The following is a 23,794-nucleotide window of genomic DNA, read 5'->3' on the forward strand; positions in this document are numbered from 1 at the left end:
AATTTTTCTCGGACATGGAAAATAAAGGCGATTAATTTTTGCGGCAAGTTCTTGCTTGTTTTCTTTTTTTTATTATTAATTTCGGTTAATTCGAAAATCTGCTTAATTCGAAGAATTTTCGCGGTCCGGCGACCTTCGAATTATCGAGGTTTTACTGTATATATACATATAATTTTTTTTTTTCCCTGTCACGATACTTCCTCCACCTTGCGGGATTTCGTAGAAATGATTTGCCATATCTATATATATATATATATAGAGAGAGAGGTGAAGGAGGGGGAGGAGTGATAGTTGTCGGTAGGGAACCCCCCCCCCCCCCCTGAAATCTGAAGTTTCTGACGCTGAAACCCTTCGATGTTTGATTTTTTGGACTTTTTCCTAAAAATTGGACGTGGACTGTATTCGCCTGTTGTGACGTTTCGACCGAGAAATACATTGGGCAAGATTTGTGCAGTTCTGTCAGGCAAGCATTAATTGCTGTATCTTATTGACCTTTCAGCCAAGAAGTTTGCTCTATAGGAATGAGATGACGCTTTTGGCGGCGCGCCATACATTGCCTTTAGCGAATGCGCGCAAATACAAAACCATTACTGCTTCTGCCCTGCTACTGTGCAATCAGCTGTCGGAAATACAACTGGGTGTTCGCTAACGCACTGTGCCCAAATCATGCAGCAAAATGTTAACGATAGAGATAAGACATGTGCGGTAGTTAGCTGCAAAAATAGTGACTCGCATATTAAGGAATGGAATCGACCTGTGTCGCCGCTGCTATGTAAGGACTGCCTGTGTTGCCGGCCCTTCGCGATGCACAGCTTTCCTCGAAGATAAAAAAAAAGATAATTCATCTGCCAGCGATGTATCGCTAACCTGCAAAAAAAGGACTTCAACCCAAACGTCAGCACTTAAGAGAGAGTACCACTCGCTACTAAGTTTCTCGCACACTATCTACGCACATCCACTCCTACTCGCACGCAAACTTACGCCCACTCTATCACCAACGTATCAATAATAAGTGAATGGGCACACACTTGAATCAATGTGCCGGAGCATGAGTGACGGCGACTACACCGACAACACACGAATGTTGGAAGCTGACCGTTTAGTGATGGTTCACAGAGTAATCGAGGGACTAGCGATAATACGTCTTTGCTACAAGCTACCACAAAGTACAGAACATTTACATTCCAAGCTTTGTGCGCATCAAGAACAAATATATCGCAGCAGAGCACACCCTCGAGCGATTAGGCTGAAAATAAACAATCAGATAATGGCCGCACCGAAAAACTTTACTGTGTCAGAAACATGACAAGCCACTGCTTCGAAATGTTTGCCAAAAAAAGAATGAGGAGCACACTGATCCTGATTTAATTCATAATCGGAAACTTTGGACAGCTTGGAATACATTTCTAGCCCCGCTTTCAGTATAAGCACCATATACTCTGCTCGTGCTGTTTCGACAAGGTGTAATGAGCTCTGAAAGCACTTACATGTCCTCTAAAGCTGTGGCCAAAGCTTCGTGTCGTCCACACAGTCATCGTCGACGATATCCGTCGAAACAGAGGTTTGCTGCGCCACACTGGTGTGTCACGCGCTTGCATTGTAAACACGGAGGCAACGGAGGCAGCTCAGGCAAGCAATGGACACGTCACCACGTGATCAAACATGGCAGCACCCATGGGATCGCCGGGAAAAGGGTCAATATGATACAGTATGCAGTTGTGGGTTGTTTTATGGTGGACTGTAGATATATGTTTTCTGACGAAATAACGAATTTGGCACCAAGGTTTATTGCTTGCACAAGCTATAATTTTTATTATAACCATTATTGGTGCAAAATCGGTAAGAAAGTGGAAATGTCAGCAATGTTTACAATGGAAATAGGGGGGGGGGCTTCTCTGTTTTAGGAGCTCATAACAATAGAAGCAATAAATAACTCGGAAGAAAAAAAAAGAGTTTTCTTTTGGCTTGCACCAAACTCGTAGAGATTTTGACTCAAAAATTACCATAAAACCAAGGTCTATAAATGATCCGGCCTAGGTATTGAAGGTATGAATCAGTCAATCAAGGATGATGTCATCAAATTTTAATGAAACTTGTACTAGCTGGAGCTGTGAGTAATATGCTCCATCTCTTACAGCAATGTGTAAAATTTCTTTCAATAGTTCTGATATTTTTTGCAAGTTTTCTCTAATTAATGTCTTTTTACATGTTCCAAAAATATACCCGTAACTACATGGTGTATCGTCTATGATATGCAACGATTCTGGCTCATAAATTTGAAACCAAGTGCTTCATTAGAAAAGTGACGTTGGTTTAAGCATATCTGGCCTAAACAAAGACTTGCCTTATTTTTTTCACAAGAAAATAAAAATTCATGCAGTAAAGGGTAAGAGGGGGTATGCAAGGTACTGTGCCCAGGTATAATAAAAGTCCTAACAAATTCATTTGCTGACTATCAGGGAAGATAGTCAATGGCTGATTTGTACAACTAGACTCTATCTCGAAATATTTTTCTGCCCTTGTGTTAAGTATTTCATTGAGTTAGCTTGATAAAAATAAAACAGCCCCTCCAAGTTATACAGAGGTGGAGGAACAAGATGTGTGGTTATTGAATTATAATCTCCACTATTGTCACAGTATCTAGTATGCTTGTACTGTCTGCGGCATCAGCAGTCTGTGTAGTGTGTGGCAGTGTTCTGTCAGTGTAACTGCACTATCTACCCCTTGCACCGCAGTATTGGATGGTTGGCAGCTCTTGTTGAAAATGCAAGAGCACTGGTATTTCAATTTAGTGCGGAGCTGGACATATCAGGACCCAATTGTGCACAGTGCTTTCCTTTGACGGAAGGTCAGAGGGAGCTGCATCTTAACGGCTAGCTTCTGCAGGTTCTAGGTGTACTGGGCCAGTGCTAACCTTCGAGGCCAAAACTTGGAGGATGAGAAGGAAACTTGAAAAGAAACTAAGAACCAGACGACGAAGTGGTGGAGAAGAAAAACAATAGATATGCTGTAAGACAGCAAACGAGCTTAGCAAGTCACAAGGCATGGGTAGTTGTAGATCGCTGGGAGGAGAGGCCTTGCAGTGGACATAAAATAGGCTAACGATGACGTGGCAGGTGCACTCGTGGCTGTGTGGTGCTCTTGTGACACCCATCATGTGCTGTTGTGTGCAGCGGCTGCTGGACGCCTGCCTGGACTGGGGTCCCTGGGGTGGAGTGCCCCGTCCCATAGGAGGGGGTGCGGCGGGGGGATGTGGAGGCCCCCGCCAGGTGCCTCTGGCGCAACGCACCCGCTGGCGTTACTGCACTGAACTGCAGGAGCTGCGTGACCGCCTGGGGGAGCCACGCACCTCAGACGAGGATGACCTTTGCTCTGGTAAGTCGGCATTTGCTATTTTCAGTCTAGTTTTTGCATAACCAAGGTTGAAGACTGGGCGTGTTGGTATAGCATACTAGAGGTTGGATTGCGCAGCATTTTGACGAGACACACAGAAGAGAAACACACCATAGAGCGCTCTGTGGTGTGTGTTTCTCTTCTATGTGTCTCGTCAAAACGTTGCGCAATCCATCCTCTATTTTGTACAGCATTAGGTAATCGGGCCATGGCACAGTCATCATACATGTCGCAGTCTTACATTTCATGAAATAGTAAAGGACCTGTTCACCTTCCCCAATGGTTGTGATCTCTGAGGATACATAAGGAAAAGTTCAGAGTACCTTTATTGAGCTTCAATTGATGACAAGGGTATATTTAAACCTCATTGTAACAAATGCCAATCAAATGACATTTGCAGCTTGTGGGGGTCTTAGGCTACGTTCACACTTGGTCTCGAAGCAGGCGGAAGCGGCAAAAACTTCGAAAAATCCGCCCGCCTAGGCGGCAAAGCGGGCAGAAAACCAGGTGGCGAGCAAAATCGGTCTCGGACCGATTTTTTCGCCATGGCGAGGCGGAAACGCGGCGGAAAGTCGTTACGCTCGATCGGAAGCTCCACTAGCATGTAAACATCTGGTCGTAAAAATTTTACATGGCACCAAAATTGTAGGCTGCGATGGTGCTCGACGCGATCTAGATCCACCACTTGCTCTACAAGTGTGATACTAAAGCGTATCAGCAATACTCGCGATGGTATTCAACGTCGCGCGACCGTAGGTGCTGCACGAAGCCTTGGCGTGCGTGACCCAACTTCTCGCGCTTTTGCAAAGCCGGGCGAACCCACCACCGCCGCTTCCGAGGTGTCCGCTCCTTCCGTTTATTCATTGTCCATTTCTAGGAAACAAGTAGGTAGAAGTATAAAAAACAATTTCTTCTCCCGCTTCCATGGCAGAAAAAAGTTGGGCAGATTCCTCGTTGGTGCTCCGTAATTCTCCTCGCACGGGCGCGGTATGTTGCAGAAGTCGCAGGGCGCTTTTTTCGTTGCGCGATGCTTTTCTTGTCGTGACAATAGATTGGGAGCATAGGTCTCACGTAGGACGCGCAGGCTTCGGCGAGTCCCAACACAAGGGCCAGCCCGGGTTTTAGCTTTGGTGTATACTGGACACGTCGCCAATAATACGAAATGATGAAATGTTATTGCAACCTGTAAATAAAAGCTATTAAAGAAATATAATCACACCTAGGCACCAACGTGTGACTCAGTGCTACCGTGCCCGTGTGAGGAGAATTACGGAACGCCAACGAGGAATTTACCGAAGGTCGCAGATGACACGCGAAGTTGCACGAAATGAACTTTTGATGACGGATGGGTCATTGAATGAACATACCGCTCGAAATGGTGCGATAATGAACGCCACCACGCCGACAAACGTACTCAGACTAGATGGATGTGGGCGAAAGCGGCAGCGGCAGTCGCGGCGGTAGCAAAAGAAATGTGAACAACTTGGACATGCACGGAAAAGATTTTCTGGCCGCTTTGGCCTTTCCGCTCGCTTGCAGCTTCCCAAGTGTGAACGTAGCCTTGGGGTCTCACATTAGTACTGACCACTGTGGGTTTGAGCTTAGCGAGCCACAGCAGGGCCGTGTCAGTCGTCGCCTCCAGGGGTGCTATAACGTAAAATGATTCCAAACTGTTTTGATTCCAGTTTCTGCAATCAGCCTCCACGATTGGTCAAAACATTTTCGGGCCACTCCCAACTTCGCCTGTCTCTCACGCGACGTCACGAAAACCGCGATAGCTCCCCATCTGGTATAACGTGTACACACTGATTATGCATGATTAAACCGCACATAAGAAAAATAATAATTCCTGATTTGACGCCTTTTCACCATTAGCCCTCTGCTATTGGTCCAATGTTTTCTGGCTACGCCCACTTTGCCTGTCGGTCATGCGACCTCACAAAACCGCGAAAATTCACCACGTCAGGGTGACGTGTACGCAAAAAAATGCATTAATATGCCGAACAAAACTGAAAATTTTTCTGACAAGCCACAGACTGCCCCGTTCTGAAAGGAATAGAAGATGGCTGCCTGCCGATCGCTCAGGCCCTCGCTGTGAAATAAGTAGTGCCTTTATTATTATGTTGTTATTATTATTACTATCGTCTTTATTGTTGCTCGTGTGAATATTTATTGTATTGTAAATATTGATTGTATTTCCAGGGGGTTAACAGTATCAATAAACAAAAAAAGATCACCAGCTGGTGGGAAAAAAGCAAACTGCTTACAAAACAAAAATATAGTTTCACCTGTTTCACATCTGATGGCGCAGTGTGTCTGTGAGCGGCGCGGAAGGTCTCGAAAGGTCTCGAAAGTGGCGTTTCAAACCATCGATAGCGGGCAGCCATTTTTTTTTTTTCTCCTTTGACGATTGCGAAACTTCGGAGCGCGTTTAAAAGTCACCGCCTCACGGGAACAAAGCGAACTGCTTAGAGAACTAAAGTATAGTTCTCCTCCTTTACGTCCGATAGCGCAGTATGTCCATGAGCGGCGCGGAGGTCTCGAAAGCGGCGTTTCAAACCATCGATAGCTAACGATGCCCAATGGGCGTGGTACGGAAAGAGTTAATTCCATCATATTCGCGAATAGTCTGGACTCTCGAGGAGCAACGCGCCTACGAAGAGTGACAGCAGGAACAGAGACGAGAATGCAATTGTCGCCGCCGAGCGGCAAACACCACCGGTGAAGGTTGTGCACAAAACGCAAAGCGCATGCGGTACGTTGCTCTTCGTAGGCGCGTTGCTACTCGGGAGTCCGGACCACGGTGGTAGAATAAGAGAGGTGGCCAAACGAGCGCCGCAAGCGCATCGTCGAACCTCTTGGATTTATACAGCGGTCACAAGGTGGCGACAGGGGTTTTATGGGCTCAAAGACTTGCATCGCAAGCTTTCGCTGTGCTGTAACAGGTCCATAATTATCGCAAATGTGTGGCTTGAAAACATTATGAGGGTATCAGGATCTATGGAGCTTAAAAATTTCTAATCAGCGCGGGTAATCTTGACAAGGCTGACACAAAGCGCCGATCGCAAGGGACGTGCGTTTATTTTTCTGGAAGTGCAAAAAATTTTACCAGCTAGTGTACGACGTACACTCGTGCGTGGAAAACTACCTGGTGGGCACGGGACTCACCTGCTCGGCCGAAAAATCCGAACTGCTGCTATATAGACCGGTCAGAAAGGCGCGGCCACCTAAAGGCTACACCCCCCCCCCCCCCCCCGGAAAAGGATGAGATACAATTAACGGCATCAAACGGCCTACCCATCCCGATGGTAGACAAGATTCGGGTACTTAGAATGATGATTGAATGCAAGGGCGGCAATGGCGAAGCACTACGCAAGATAACAGCAAAGGCCACCAGCACGATGCAGCTCATCCGACGCATCACCAAACAAACACGCGGGCATGCGCGAAGGCAACATCATACGACTTATACAAGCCTTCGTTATTTTTCAAATAACGTACATGGCAGCGTTTCACAACTGGATGGTTGCAGAAAGAAACAAGCTCAACGCCCTCATACACAAGGCGTACAAATGTGCGTTGGGACTTGCGCTCGGAGTGAACACCACCAAGCTCCTGGAACTAGGCTTGCACAACACGCTCGAGGAACTTGTGGAGGCACAACAAGTGTCCCAACTCGAGCGCCTATCCAAGACCCGCCCGGGCAGGCACGTGCTCCAAAAGCTCGGCATTACATACCACATGCAGCACGGCATCAAAGTGGAAATTCCAAGAACCGTGCGCGAGCAACTATACGTGCCCCCATTGCCTCGCAACATGCACCCCCAACACAACACGGGGAGACGTAAAGCCAGGGCACAACACATGAACAAAAGTTACTCCAACGACAAGGAGGCAGTCTTCACCGACGCAGCCCGTTATCGAGACAGGAAGAGTTTCGTGGCGGCAGTTACTGGCCACCGAGGTAACCACCTCACGAGCGTCACCGTGAACACGACATATGCCGAAGCGGCAGAGGAAGCGGCCATAGCACTGGCCCTCACACAAACCAAGGCTACATACCTGATCTGCGATTCGCAAACGGCAATTGGCAATTTTGCAAATGGGCGCATATCGCAAGAGGCGTATCACATACTCAAGCGACATCCCATACACCAGGGAGAGGCCGACGTCGATAACCGAAGGCACTTGCTATGGATCCCGGCACACACTGGACTGAGCACCCCCAACGAAGCAGCTCACCGCGTTGCTCGAGGCCTCACTCACCGAGCATCATCGGAGGAAGAGCCTCCGCAGGGTACTGCAAACGTCTGGGCGTGGGAGGATCGTTTGACCAGGTTCCACGACATCACGACGCACTACCAGTTACAGAGACGCGTATACCCATTCCCTCACGCTAGGTTAGACAGGGCGCAAGCAGTACACTACAGGCAATTACAAACTGGTTCTTACATAAACCGAAGACTCATGCACGCCATGTATCCAGACATGTACACTACAAACAGATGCACATCCTGTGGCGAGGTTGCCACACTTAATCACATGTTATGGGAATGTCAGGACATAACAAACAATTCGGGCAGTGCCGACACCTCCGTCTCTTCCACCGCCAGCCTCCGCTCGCGTTGGAAGACCGCACTGCTCAGCTCGAACCTGACAGTACAGCTCTGGGCCGTCCAGCGAGCCGAGGAAGGCGCTTCGAGACAAGGTCTCGGAACCGCGTCCGCGGCGGGTGCCCAGACCCACTAAAAATACGCCAGACTCAAATCTTATCGATTTGATAATAAAGTTTACGTTCTTCTTCTTCAGGTCATTGTGGGTAGCATTGGGCTTATGGGCGTAGTTGATTTATGATCGCCTGGCTGTAAAATTTCACTGTTGCGCAGTCACCAATTGTTTAATTACTGTTCAGCTCCCTTCAGGCGCCGTTGAGGCGTTCGCCAGCAGCGTAAGATGTGGAGTGCAAACGTGCACGCACCTAGGAAATGCTGGAGACTGTAAACGACAGGAGTATACACCGTTCTATCTTGACAGCGTTGTGTTCGCGGCCGACCTTGGCCGGCCACTCTGAGCAACAACGAATACAAACGGCGTAAAACACGGCCGTTGTAGACGCAGTGCAGTGGACGTCACTTGGGATGCACACTGCAGACAGATCGCACACGCTGAAGCTTCTACAAGGAATATCCCAGTGGCACAGAAAGCGTCAATGAACTTTGCTTTTTAAATCAGCTGGTCCTCCCAGTGACTTAATCTTTCAGTGACGTGCTTGGAAACTGACTATTTCTCGACCCAACGTTTTTCATTAATAGTAATATTACCAATAATATATATAAATATATATTTATAATAGTAATAATAATAGTAATAATAAGAATAAGCGCTTAGGGGATCAGCGTGAAAAGATGCGCAGATGTCAGAGCGCATATGACGAGGTATAGCAAGGAGCCATTTCCGACCGTCCGGCATATAGTTGCGGCGATATAGAATGTTGTCTCGCACGGAAAAGTGGGTTGCTTGGCGACGCAGTGCTCGTGTCGAAGGGACATCAGACGGAGCGGCAAGGTAGTCAAGTAACATTGCAAGTGTTGGGTCCTTGCGCTGCTCTGTGTGCATGTCGGTGATGGTCAATGGTGACAGGGTGGACGCGGAGTCTGACAAAGACGCCAAGTCAGGCGTCAGTGGGGAGTGGGAGAGCGCATCAGCGTCGGAGTGCTTGCGACCGGAGCGGTACATGACGCGGATGTCATACTCTTGCAAGCGAAGCGCCCAACGTCCTAAGCGTCCCGACGGGTCTTTCAAGGAAGAAAGCCAACAAAGGGCATGGTGGTCTGAAACTACGGCGAAAGAACGGCCGTAAAGGTATGGACGAAACTTGCTTAGTGCCCAGATGATCGCGAGGCACTCCTTTTCTGTCACTGAGTAATTCAATTCTGCTTTCTTTAGAGTATGGCTAGCATAAGCGACGACATGTTCATCATAGCCAGCTTTCCGTTGCGCTAAGACCGCACCAAGGCCAACTCCGCTGGCGTCAGTGTGAACTTCCGTAGGAGCAGCAGGGTCGTAATGCCGAAAAATCGGTGGTGAGGTCAACAAGTGGCGCAACTGCTGAAATGCCGCATCACATTCAGATGACCACGCTTTTATGCCGTTACTGTCGGAAAGTAAACTTGTCAAGGGCGCCATGATGGATGTGAAGTTGCGTACGAAGCGACGAAAATACGAACATAAGCCAATAAAGCTTCTGAGGGTTTTGATAGACGTAGGCGTAGGGAAGTCTGCAACGGCGCGGAGCTTGTCTGGGTCCGGGAGGACGCCGTCCTTTGAGACTACGTGACCCAAGATGGTTAACTTGCTTGCAGCAAAACGGCACTTTTTGAGGTTGAGCTGTAGGCCGGCAGAGGCGAGACAGGTCAGAATGTCATGCAGGCGAGCGAGGTGTGTCGGAAAATCGGTTGAGAAGACGACGATGTCGTCGAGGTAACATAGACATGTCTTCCATTAGTGGCCGCGAAGGATGGTATCGATCATACGCTCAAAAGTAGCAGGCGGGTTGCACAACCCGAAGGGCATGACGTTAAACTCGTAGAGGCCATCGGGTGTAACGAATGCGGTTTTCGGACGGTCAGGTTCGGCCATTGGAACTTGCCAGTACCCGGAGCGCAGATCCAAGGAAGTGAAATATGCTGTGCCTTGCAAGCAGTCGAGAGCGTCATCGATTCGAGGCAGTGGATAAACATCTTGTCTTGTTATCTTGTTTAGGCGTCTGTAGTCGACACAAAAACGAATGGAGCCATCTTTTTTTCTTACCAACACGACAGGTGAAGACCAAGTACTTTGAGAAGGACGGATGACTTCACGTTTGAGCATGTCGTCCACTTGCTCTGTGATGACTCGTCGCTCTTTGGCCGATACACGATATGGGCGCTGTCGCAAGGGGGAGTGGTAACCGGTGTCAATGGTGTGAGAAACACCGGTGGCACGGTCTAGTGACGTCTGATGGCAGTCGAACGAAGAAAGAAACTTGTGAAGGAGAGCGAGAAGTTGGTGGCGATGAGATGGGGAAAGAGCAGGGTCGATGGCGTTTTCAAAACACACTGAAGACGACGAGTCTGAGACAGAAGCAATGGCGTCAACGTAACAACGGTGGGAGTCGGTAGGAACATCGAGATCGTCAACGTAGTCGACCGCCTGCAAGTATCCTAGGATCTCTCCACGCAGTAGGCTGATCGGGTACTGGTAGTAGTTGGTGACCAGCATAACAGTTGACCCAGATGTTATAGTGAGCACGGCAAACGGAAGAACGATGCCCTTGCGCTGAGCAAACACATCGGACGGCGTGAACACTACAGTGGCGTCAGAGTCGGCAGCAGACGACAGGACAACAGCCATCGAGGACTCAGGGGGTATGGTTGTGTCGGCATCAACAATGAGTTTATCGGCAACGCGAGGAGAGCCGGTCAGCAGTGATTCACATAGTGGTAAAAGCGAAACTTCTGCACGCGAACAGTCAATGACAGCATGATGACATGACAGAAAATCCCAACCAAGGATGAGGTCGTGAGAGCATGATGGTAGCACGAAACACTCGATTATGTACAGAACTTCGTTGATGACAACACGGGCCATGCATACAGCTGAAGGGTGAATTCACTGCGCGCTGGCAGTGGCGAGCACCAGGCCAGAGGGAGCTGTAGTCACTTTTCGGAGTTTGCGACGAAGGTTCTCGTGAATGACGGAAACGGCGGCTCCGGTATCGACTAGCGCAACTGCGGGTACTCCCTCTACAAAAACGGTAATAACATTTTGCGGCGAAGATGGAGGTCTTGAGAACGTCGACGTATTAGCAGTTCTTGCCTCAGGAACTGCACCAGTCAGTTTCCTGCTTCAGTGGGAGCTCGACGACGCAGGGGCGAAATCGAACGCCGACGAGGGGAAGGGGAACGACGAGTTTCTGATCGGCGATCAGTTTCAAGACATCTCGGTGAAAATGGAGACGCGGCGGCGTATTGTGGTGCGTAGGTGGGCGTTTCAAAGGTGGTAGGCGTTGTTGGGGCGCGGCGGCGACACAAGCGCGCCACATGGCCAGCAATGCCGCAGGCGAAGCAGATAGGCCGGTTGTCTTCAGTGCGCCACGTCGAGGTTGGACGAAAAAACTGCGGTGATGGTCGGGCAACTGGAAATGAAGCCGGATGCATGGGCGATGAAAAGGAAGCTGGCGGCGGAGGAGGCCGTGCAACCACGGCTGCGTAACTGAACGGCAGAGACGTAGGGTGAGTGGGAAAGTTGGCACATGGCAGCGGCACACTCATAGGATTGGGTGGGGAGGTTGTAGGAGCTGCAGGAAGCGCTTACGATATCTGATTGCGGATGGCTTGCTGTAGCGTTGGAGTCAAAGCTGCCGAAGGTGAGTCGCTGTGAGGCAGCAGCGATAGCTGCCTGGCCACCTCTTCACGAATAAAATCTTTTATATGTTGCGATATGGTCGAGTTGGGCAGAAGGTCGGCAGAAACCGCAATGCTCGAGACGGAATCGGCGAGCTGAATGTTTTGGCGAGCAATGGAACGTTGGCGGCGCAGCTCGTCAAAGCTCTGACATAGGTTAGTAAGGACGGATATGCTCGTTGGGCTTTTTGCCAGCAGCATCTGGAATGCGCCGTCCTCTATGCCCTTGAGGATATGTTTAATCTTGTCATCCTCTGACATGGTGGGATTTACCCGCTTGCACAAATCGAGAACATCCTCGATGTAGCTGGTGAATGTCTCTCCAGGCTGCTGTGCGCGCTGGCGCAGACGCTGTTCAGCGCGTAGCTTACGCACAGCGGGGTGATCAAACACTTCAGCAAAAAGGGTCTTAAATGCTGACCAGCTTGAAAAGTCTGATTCGTGGTTGAAGAACCACAGTTTGGCTACGTCGGTGAGGTAGAAGGACACATAGGACAGCTTAGCCTGGTCGTCCCATTTGTTATGGGCACTTACACGTTCGTACGATGAGATCCAGGCTTCCACGTCGTGTTCGGCGGTCCCACTGAATATGGGTGGATCGCGATGAAGAGGGACGCCGGCGCAGACGACAGTGGCAGCCGGTGGTGCCGGCAACGAAGTGGCTAGATCAGGCATAGTGCAGGGCCATCGTGTTGGTGTTGGCAGGGTTCGAGTGCGGAGCTCCAAGACGAGGCGAAGGATCTCAGCAGCCTCCACCAAATGCGACGATGTTTATTGTCCTCGATAACGTTGTAAGAACGCTAGGTACAGGTAGGCATTGCAAGAGCTGTTTGTAGCACGGGGTTCTCTCGCGATCACGGCACGGTCCTTCGTCTTCCTCTTCAGTCGGCACATACCCAGGGGCGCCTCTGCTTCATTACACTGTCACTTTCAGGAGACTGCATGGGACTTGTCGAAGTATGCGTCCAACAGCCTGTGGTCGTCCAACTGCACCACTTGTGCCATTTTGCTACAATTCTAGTCACCTGCGCCTTGCTGCGCCCACCGAAGTGCAACTTGCACCTGGCACCAAGTGTGCCAAAGCGCCACCTTTGCCTTGGGTGCTACGCAGACATCACGGTAGCGTTGCCAATCCCTCCGTTTCCGGACAGATCCGTGGCTAAGCATTCCGAGCATCTGCGACGCTGACTTTGCGACCAGGCTTTTGCATAGAATCCTCGATCGGACACGCAGTTAAGCCTTTCAGCACGCGATGTTTCGGAATTCGAGACTAAGCACATGACTCCTCGAGCCCATGGCTAAGCATTTCGCGCATCGGCACTTTTGACTGCGTGACTAAGCACATTGAGCATTGACTCCTCGAGCCCGCAGCTAGGCATTTCACGTATCGGCACTTGGGACTGCGTGACTAAGCACTTCGAGCGTCGACTCCTCGGGCCTGCGGCTAGTCGTTGTTGTTGCAGAAAATTGTTTTTCTGCATTTGTAGTCACTTTTGTATTATGTCTGATTGCATAAAACTATTCTCAGTAGTCTACAAGTGCTATTTACAGAGGCAAATAAAGTCTGTTTGCAGCGTTTTCTGCTCTTGGCACGCGACCTAAATGACTGCGTTAGTTTGTCTTGCTTGTGTCCATTTGCTCTAAAGATGTACGTGCTTAAAAATTGTGTAGTAGTAATAAGTTGCACCAAATGTCATGCACTTGCCTTTCTCCTGCTCCAACTGATCCAAAACATAAAATTTTGTGCTGCAGAACTGCTACAAAATGGAGCTGCACTGCTCCTTAATTGCTACAAAACAGCTTTTTTCCTGCTCCAAAAATTGCTCCAATGTTTAAACTGGCTGAACCACCACTGAACAGCGTTCCTGGTACTGTGTGCAGATAGCGAGCTCGGCACTGCGCGAGAAACGCTGGGGCTGATTACGCGGATGCATCCAGTGTGAAGTCGTGCGAAGTCTCTAGAAAGTGATAGCACCTCCGAAAGTTACCTTCAAGATGACACACTTGGCAGATGACACACTTATGCTGATCATGAAAAGTACAGTTTTCTCCCCTGACATAATTCAGCAAGTGATACCTCCTTTCAGTGAAAGTAAGAACCATCGGCAGTTGGGGAACCACATGATCTGCAGCTTGTGGGGTCTCACATGTGCTCTTGGGACAAAGGAACGACACATAGTAGTGCAAACAATCAAAAGGGCATTTATTGCACCTTTCATACACTAAAACATACTAGCCGAATTACAACCAATAGAACATTCACACGGGCGCGCGACAAATCAAGGAAGTCCGACTCACCGCGACCCGATAGCGAGCGAATACGTTCGCCCCATGCTATGACACCATCGCCTAGTCGTTCACGTGTACGGTCACGCGAACGGTGGCGCGCTCGAACGATCCGTGTTCGTCCATACCGGTGTCCCGCTCTAAGCCTCGCGCGACGGTCGCGCGAAGCGGGCCTGGCGCACGCGCGAAGCGTTCGTGCGTGTTGGTCGCCGATCCCCAGCCAAAGAGAGAGCGCCTCCGACCTTTTTCTCCCAAGTGACCCCGGCGTTTCGGTGGCGTTAGCATCGCGACACTAGCGCCATCTCTCGCAACCACCGCTGGTAGCCACGCAGAGAAGCCGGACTACAGGAGACATGCGGGGAAAACAACATCAGGGAACGCGTGAGAGTCGCGGATCCCCACATCCCCCCAACCTTAAATCACTACACATACGCCGGCGAAACATGTCACAAGGCCTATCAACGCGCGCGTCGCGAACAAAAGTTAGTACATGCGACAGTGGCGCCGCCGAGTAAATGTCCACGGGTTATCCACAACGTGCGAGCCGACATTGACTCTGGGGTTCACCGCTGGCGTCCGTCCGTTGGTCACAGCACCACGTCTGCAGATTCGATGGCACGACTCCAGCCCAGGACTCCGGAAACGGCGACGCAGAAGTCGGCACGAGCAAGCGTCGCTCGCGCCCTGCTGACGAGAGCCGCAGTAGCCGTTGGTGACTGCCGGCTCTTTTCCCAGCCGCCGAGGGTAGCGAGCCGGACGAACTGGCCACAGGCATCTGCATCGCCTGGGGTAGCTCGATTGTAGTCCGGGGCAGCAGCGCTGACGATGTGCAGGTGACAGCAAACCAGGGGTGACTCCGCTCACGCTGCGTACACTCAACGCACTCGACAAACACTAAAGTAGTGCAAGGGTGAGGAATTCGGCATACGCATCGCCCACGTGGTACGATGTTCAATTCGGCTAGCAAAATTTCGGGTGGCATTTCAGATGCTAAGTTCACGTGAACGAAGCTTGCTCTCTTGAGTCGAACGAGTAATTTCAATTCGTGCGAGGCGAACTAATGAGGGAAGCAATGTGCGACATCTCAACACCACAGTCCACCAGGTTGTGTCCCTCAACGTGCGACAGGCGGCTTTGTTAAGCCTTAGGCCTAATGCGTCGCTACTTTGACAACAACCGGCATCCAAAAAAAAACACAAGAACACCCAAAATGGGCACAAGAACAGGCAGCCCCGAGGAGACGTTAGCTCTGTGAGGTGGTCCTACTCCGCTCGGTGCACACAGCATCCGAGTTGACGGCGCCCACCGTCCCAGACGGTGTCGGAGCGCCGGTGCCAGGCCGCAATACCAGTCAGCCCGTAGCGGCACCCGTGGCCCGCGGCTACCCGGCTCCCTGAGCCTCGACTTCCGAAGTCAAAGATATAGAAGAAGCTATTTACATAAGAAATTCGGACCACCCACGAGGCTTCCGTACTCACTCGCTTCAGGCTTGCCAATGCTCCGCCGGCGCTAGGCCTCGCTCTCCCAGGATGCAGACCACGTGGCCCTCGTACCGACGAGTGTACTTCAAAACACTCGCGAAAAGGCTTAGCATGTCGAAAAGTTCAAACACGCTACAGCAACCGTCGCCTCGCTCAAGAAAGCACACCGCCGCCACTAGCGATCAAAATCCACGCTAGGACTACGCTTCGGTTGAAACATTTCGAACCGAGCAAAGCTGTTAAAATTATCGTCCGATGCCCCAAGAGCCCCACGTTGGGCAGCCAGATGTGGGGTCTCACATGTGCTCTTGGGACAAAGGAACGACACATAGTAGTGCAAACAATCAAAAGGGCATTTATTGCACCTTTCATACACTAAAACATACTAGCCGAATTACAACCAATAGAACATTCACACGGGCGCGCGACAAATCAAGGAAGTCCGACTCACCGCGACCCGATAGCGAGCGAATACGTTCGCCCCATGCTATGACACCATCGCCTAGTCGTTCACGTGTACGGTCACGCGAACGGTGGCGCGCTCGAACGATCCGTGTTCGTCCATACCGGTGTCCCGCTCTAAGCCTCGCGCGACGGTCGCGCGAAGCGGGCCGGCGCACGCGCGAAGCGTTCGTGCGTGTTGGTCGCCGATCCCCAGCCAAAGAGAGAGCGCCTCCGACCTTTTTCTCCCAAGTGACCCCGGCGTTTCGGTGGCGTTAGCATCGCGACACTAGCGCCATCTCTCGCAACCACCGCCGGTAGCCACGCAGAGAAGCCGGACTACAGGAGACATGCGGGGAAAACAACATCAGGGAACGCGTGAGAGTCGCGGATCCCCACAAGCTGCATGCAAGAAGTTCTGTACTTTGTTCTTGTTCTGTGCAGAGGGTGGGGGGCCCCCCAAGCTGCTGCGCAAGTACCGCCGACAGGTGCACCACTTTGAGAGCGCCCTGAGCCCTGAGCTAAACCGTGTCCCCTCCACTTTGGCTGCTGGACCCCAGGGACCGCACCGGTGCGATACCAGTGAGTGAACTCTACCCTCTCTTTGTGTGCCCATAGGTCAATCTTTGGCAGTGTGTATGTTGAGCAACGTGATTTTTGTATTTTACGCATGCCCTGACTATCTGGCACAAGGGAAACTGTCAAATGTCAAGGCCTGTCACACCCTTTACTAGTAGGCTCAGTTGTTCAGCAACAAAAATAGGCTTAAGCCCAGACATCTTGACTTGTACACCTGTCACTTGGGCACCTGCGATTGATTTCTTCATTTTTATCTCAAAGGAATGCGCTCGTTGTCACAGTTTCCCTTCTGCATAGGGAGTTTAATGGAGCTTATGGTGAAGCGAGTTGTGGCAATCTTTCTTGAGAGCTGAAGCACTGAGGTTCCCACGGTTCTTAGGATACTACTGAAAAATTTAATTTTGCTTGTGTTAAATGTAGTCTTGTTGGTAAGTATAACAACTTTAGTTGCATAATAGAACAGTTTAAGCTCTGCCTAATCATATTTACACTTGCTGCTTCCCTATACTCTCAACCCACAGCACCCTTTGATTGTCCACACAGGCACGGTTTTGTTCAATTTGAGGTGCAATGTGTGTGTGTGTAGTGTCGTGGCCACGGAGTAAGATAAATAGGAGCGCCGACTCCGCCGCTGCGCAGCGCATTCGCTCAGGACAAACCGTGCAATGCAAATTATATATCGCGTAGCGCCATCTGTCGAGGTGCATGGAAAACACTCAACAGCTTGCTTCCATGTGCGCATGCACTGAGTGGCGGAGACCAGCGGCGACGGCGGCGCAGAACAGGCATAGCGGCACCCGCAGAGCGTGTCTGCTACAAACGTGGACCCTCGGCCGTCTCAATTTGACAGCAATCAAACACAAAAAATATATGCGCAAAAATAATAAAAGTGCAAATAAACACGCAGTAGCGCTTTAATGCACGCATACGAAACATTTTTAGATGTCTTTAGAGGAAACAGACGATAAATGATGCTGTACAAAAAGACACAACAAAAGTACTTGTTTTTCACTCTATCCCGGCCACGGCGGCCGCATTTCGATGGGGGCGACATGCAAAAACACCCGTGTACTTAGATTTAGGTGCACGTTAAAGAACCCCAGGTGGTCCAAATTTCCGGAGTCCCCCACTATGGCGTGCCTCATAATCAGAACTGGTTTTGGCTAGTAAAACCCAATAATTTAATTTTAAAGACGATAGTCTTTCTTGGGGAACTTAAACGCTGAAAATTTGGTCTGTCTGTCTGTCTGTTTGTCTGTCTGTCACCCGATTCAGCCACCCAGCCAAAATTGGACCACTTGCTTACCGCCCACACTACTTAAACTGGTACGGCTGTTCATACTTGTGAACCTAATCGATCACAAAGTAAATGTTACGCATATCTGAGGCGCAACATCACTAGGTAAGTATTAGGAGGTGTGTTCCTTTAATAGAAAATACATAGATACGTAACTCTAAAGACCCTAGTTTCTTAAGCTTGTGGGGTCTCACATGTGCTCTTGGGACAAAGGAACGACACATAGTAGTGCAAACAATCAAAAGGGCATTTATTGCACCTTTCATACACTAATACATACTAGCCGAATTACAACCAATAGAACATTCACACGGGCGCGCGACAAATCAAGGAAGTCCGACTCACCGCGACCCGATAGCGAGCGAATACGTTCGCCCCATGCTATGACACCATCGCCTAGTCGTTCACGTGTACGGTCACGTGAACGGTGGCGCGCTCGAACGATCCGTGTTCGTCCATACCGGTGTCCCGCTCTAAGCCTCGCGCGACGGTCGCGCGAAGCGGGCCGGCGCACGCGCGAAGCGTTCGTGCGTGTTGGTCGCCGATCCCCAGCCAAAGAGAGAGCGCCTCCGACCTTTTTCCCCCAAGTGACCCCGCCGTTCGGTGGCGCCAGCATCGCGACACTACGCAGCATCGCGACACTAGCGCCATCTCTCGCAACGCGCCGCAACCACCGCCGGGCTTAGCCACGCAGAGAAGCCGGACTACAGGAGACATGCGGGGAAAACAACATCATGGGACGCGTGAGAATCGCGCATCCCCACATCCCCCCAACCTTAAATCACTACACATACGCCGGCGAAACATGTCACAAGGCCTATCAACGCGCGCGTCGCGAAGAAAAGTTAGTACATGCGACAGTGGCGCCGCCGAGCAAATGTCCACGCGTTATCCGCAACGTGCGAGCCGATATTGACTCTGGGGTTCACCGCTGGCGTCCGTTGGTCACAGCACCACGTCTGCAGATTCGATGGCACGACTCCAGCCCAGGACTCCGGAAACGGCGACGCAGAAGTCGGCACGAGCAAGCGTCGCTCGCGCCCTGCTGACGAGAGCCGCAGTAGCCGTTGGTGACTGCCGGCTCTTTTCCCAGCCGCCGAGGGTTGCGAGCCAGACATTGGCGGCCGCCGAAGTCGCTGCGCCAAATTGACCAGAGGCATCTCCAAAGCCTGGGGTAGCTCGATTGTAGTCCGGGGCAGCAGCGCTGACGATGTGCAGGTGACAGCAAACCAGGGGTGACTCCGCTCACGCTGCGTACACTCAACGCACTCGACAAACACTAAAGTAGTGCAAGGGAGAGGAATTCGGCATACGCATCGCCCACGTGGTACGATGTTCAATTCGGCTAGCAAAAATTTCGGGTGGCATTTCAGATGCTAAGTTCACGTGAACGAAGCTTGCTCTCTTGAGTCGAACGAGTAATTTCAATTCGTGCGAGGCGAACTAATGAGGGAAGCAATGTGCGACATCTCAACACCACAGTCCACCAGGTTGTGTCCCTCAACGTGCGACAGGCGGCTTTGTTAAGCCTTAGGCCTAATGCGTCGCTACTTTGACAACAACCGGCATCCAAAAAAAAACACAACAACACCCAAAATGGGCACAAGAACAGGCAGCCCCGAGGAGACGTTAGCTCTGTGAGGTGGTCCTACTCCGCTCGGTGCACACAGCATCCGAGTTGACGGCGCCCACCGTCCCAGACGGTGTCGGAGCGCCCGGTGCCAGGCCGCAATACCAGTCAGCCCGTAGCGGCACCCGTGGCCCGCGGCTACCCGGCTCCCTGAGCCTCGACTTCCGAAGTCAAAGATATAGAAGAAGCTATTTACATAAGAAATTCGGACCACCCACGAGGCTTCCGTACTCACTCGCTTCAGGCTTGCCAATACTCCGCGGGCGCTAGGCCTCGCTCTCCCAGGATGCAGACCACGTGGCTCTCGTACCGACGAGTGTACTTCAAAACACTCGCGAAAAGGCTTAGCATGTCGAAAAGTTCAAACACGCTACAGCAACCGTCGCCTCGCTCAAGAAAGCACACCGCCGACACTAGCGATCAAAATCCACGCTAGGACTACGCTTCGGTTGAAACATTTCGAACCGAGCAAAGCTGTTAAAATTATCGTCCGATGCCCCAAGAGCCCCACGTTGGGCGCCAGATGTGGGGTCTCACATGTGCTCTTGGGACAAAGGAACGACACATAGTAGTGCAAACAATCAAAAGGGCATTTATTGCACCTTTCATACACTAATACATACTAGCCGAATTACAACCAATAGAACATTTACACGGGCGCGTGACAAATCAAGGAAGTCCAACTCACCGCGACCCGATAGCGAGCGAATACGTTCGCCCCATGCTATGACACCATCGCCTAGTCGTTCACGTGTACGGTCACGCGAACGGTGGCGCGCTCGAACGATCTGTTTTCGTCCATACCGGTGTCCCGCTCTAAGCCTCGCGCGACGGTCGCGCGAAGCGTTCGTGCGTGTTGGTCGCCGATCCCCAGCCAAAGAGAGAGCGCCTCCGACCTTTTTCCCCCAAGTGACCCCGCCGTTCGGTGGCGCCAGCATCGCGACACTACGCAGCATCGCGACACTAGTGCCATCTCTCGCAACGCGCCGCAACCACCGCCGGGCTTAGCCACGCAGAGAAGCCGGACTACAGGAGACATGCGGGGAAAACAACATTATGGGACGCGTGAGAATCGCGCATCCCTACAAGCTGCGCTGAAAATGCCATGCTATGCGCGTTTTATTTGCAGCCCGTCGCTGCAGCCTCACGTGCAAGCTCGCGCGAGCAAACGCCGCTGGCGCGCAGCGAAGCATAGACCGCTGCATAGACGGAATGCGCGGAGTAATACATTTTAATGGCCGTACTTCTTGCGCAGCTTTTACAGCGTTGCACCTGGCTGATGTATGAAACGGAGTATAGGATGGCTAATTTAGCAGTACAGAGTTTTGAGGCACATAACCGTAATCCGTAGCGTTCATTTAATTAGGAATACATATTGTACTGGTTTTTGCGTTAGTAAATGAAAAATCAATGCGTTAGAAATGGCGTCGAATGCGTTAGAAATGGTGTAGGAAACGCTACGCTTTAAAAGAAGCCGACTGAAGCCGCGGCTCTGCAGCCGGCTTTAAGTCAACGGTAATAAAAGGTCCCAACAGATGGCGCGAGAGCAGGGCGAATGCGGTAAATTTGAATTGAATTCAGCAAAATCTCCATTGCATCCATCATGGGAGGAGTGAGAGGGGAGGGGAAGAGCGTGAGGGGAGGGAGGGTGGACAAGAGAGGGTGTTACTTATCAGGGGTGGCAGAAGACTATCGTCTTTCGATGTCATTTGCAGCGAAGCAAGCAGATATGCGGCCAACTTTTTTTTTTGTTTTTCACTCCTCTACGTCTGCGCAGAAGCGAAGGTGCGAAATTTTCGTCTTCCTTGGATTGTTTACCATGTCTGCAGTATGTTTAATCATGCCTGACGGAGCAAGGTGTCTTGATACTTGTGTGTGAAGAGACTGAGCAACAGGACAGTGTTTTGTTCCCGGCTGTAAATCTGGTTATGGCAAAGGATGCGAGAAGTTTTCGCTCTTCGCTTCGCCATCTGATCTTCAACTACTGCAACATTGGTGTAAAAAAATTCCTGAAAGTAAGCGAGTGCTTAACGCAATAGACAAAATATGTGCGCGACACTTCAAGAAGCAGCTTATTTTTGATAGTTACTTCAGCAAAGACAAAGGCGATGTCCTACTAGATCTAAAGAAAGTGCCTCGACTTCGAAGTGGAGCTGTTTCTTCAATTTGTTTAGGGAAGCCTGGCGTAGCTCAATGATGCTGAATGCCAGGAGGAACCAGAAGACGCCAATGCGGAAGGACGAGAGGAGCCCAATTTAAATTTGTCTACAACTACACACAGTGCAGGTGCCTTTCCTTGTCCAGAAACATGCCGTAATTTAGAGAGAGAGAAAGGGAAAGAAAGACAAGGAGGTTAGCTAGTGTAAATACCGGCTGGCTACCCTGTAAATTCTCAGCCTTGCCTTCGAGATGATTCCCCTAGTTATGCAGACACATAATCAGAGCTTCTCTTGTGAAATTATGAGCAGGAAACACTGGCAGGAATTCCTAATTATTATGTTTATTGAGAATGTGGCGATTCTGTTCGCAAGAGGGCGACACGAAAAGCACCGCGAGAAACAAAGAAGCAAGCGAACAATCTTAGCACTTGATGCGTGCTCAAATAAAAAAGAGTGATAAACGTCAGCTTTTCTATAAAAACTTCGTTTCGATGTCATCTGTCATTGCTTGAGACCACCCGAACGGTCGTTATATCGCCTTACCATTTGCTATAGCTTTTCTTTCCATCTTAGTTTCCGTAATTTGTTTATTTTCTGTTCCTGTGCCTTGTAAAGTTCCATGTAGGCCACCTGACAAATGCCCTGCATTTGGCCTGTATAAATTAAATAAAATGATACATGACTTGTTTCTCCTGCTAACGTCACTCCGTGAACTGCAAGAGCTATGCGCACTACAGGCGTCAGGGTGTGCGCGGAGCAGACGACAAAACGGATAGGCAAGCAGGCGCCGCGAGAGAGTCCCCGCACCTTTGCTCCTCTCCGTTGCAGAGTTTTTCTTCATTCGTAGCGCCGTCTGGCGAACACGCTGTGAAGCAGGAGCCGGCGTTACAGAATATGTCCCTTCCAGACGAGCGGAGTCGGCGCTCCTGTCTAATATTACTCCGTGGTCGTGGCCCATCGCGCATGGCAACTGTGCGTGAAATGGCTAGTATAGGAGCTGTGCAGTGTTAGTAACAGGGAAGGCTTGTAAAATTGTTGGGCACAGAATTGCACACAACTATGCAAGAACACCAAAACCTCAATGCCCAGAGAAAACACTTCGTCTATAGGACATCCGAATCATGTCCCATTGTCAATGGTCCATCTCGGAGACAAATATGAAATCCATCATACGTCCAGTTTCTGATGTCCTACCGCGGATGTTCCAAGGATATTGCACATGAACACATTTTAGATATCTTGCCATGAATGTCCCAACAATATCCCACATGGACCGTTTTTGACATACATATTAATATTTGTCGTCCAATTGAGGCTATATTTTTTAGTTTCCTTCTTACAGAATAATGTTTTCTTCTCGCATGTTCGAATTACAGTCCAAAGCTATTATGTCTGCAGTTCATGTGTACGTCATACATTACGAGTTTTCTGACACAATATTCTTTGAAAACTTCAGTTAGTTCAATAACTCACTTGCAGTTCACGGAAGGCCTAGAAGGCAGAGGAGCATGCTGCACTTCCGCACATGTGCATGCGCGCCTAACATGTGCACACAGTGTGTTCATACTCTTCCTCCACGTCTCCTCCTCCTCCTCCACATTGCCCTCGTCGCTCTCCCCTCGGCCGGCGCACGTTGTTGAGAAGCTAGCTCGCTGTCTCACTTGTCTGAGGGGCCTTTTGAGCCGCATTATAATTGCGGTATTCCATCTCACGCGGCTGCACTATAAGCACTATGTGTATACATTGAGTTCTATAGGAAGTTAAATGAATCAGAATAGACTGCATTATATCCAGTCATGTGCTGTAAGCAGTTACATTATAAGCGCGTCTTAGCTGTATGTGTGCATCATTTAAAAATAGTACACTGACTCTTGATTTACAGGTTCGGGTCGTTTCCTAAGCAAGTGCCTCACTCTATCAGAAATCACCGAGGAACGATTTCGAGACATGCTGTTGGCTCACAGGCAGAAACGACTGGCTGGTTTGGTGAGTGCTTTCTGTCCGGAAGGACAAAAAAAAACTAATTTAAGTACTAAACACACCATATGTTGAGTAGCCCATTGTAACCCATTAATACAAGCATA

At 50.2% G+C, this 23,794-nt stretch overlaps 1 protein-coding gene across 1 annotated transcript in view; it reads left to right on the forward strand.

Annotated features, from left to right (window-relative positions):
• Window positions 1-23,794, forward strand: part of LOC119455342 (nuclear factor related to kappa-B-binding protein-like) — a 199,004-nt gene that overhangs the window by 47,287 nt on the left and 127,923 nt on the right. The window contains 3 exon segments of the mRNA XM_049668974.1: window positions 3,174-3,375; window positions 16,490-16,627; window positions 23,593-23,696. Coding sequence (XP_049524931.1) covers window positions 3,174-3,375; window positions 16,490-16,627; window positions 23,593-23,696 — 444 coding nt within the window.

The sequence above is a fragment of the Dermacentor silvarum genome, chromosome 6, assembly GCF_013339745.2.
Source record: "Dermacentor silvarum isolate Dsil-2018 chromosome 6, BIME_Dsil_1.4, whole genome shotgun sequence".
Lineage (NCBI taxonomy): Eukaryota > Metazoa > Arthropoda > Arachnida > Ixodida > Ixodidae > Dermacentor > Dermacentor silvarum.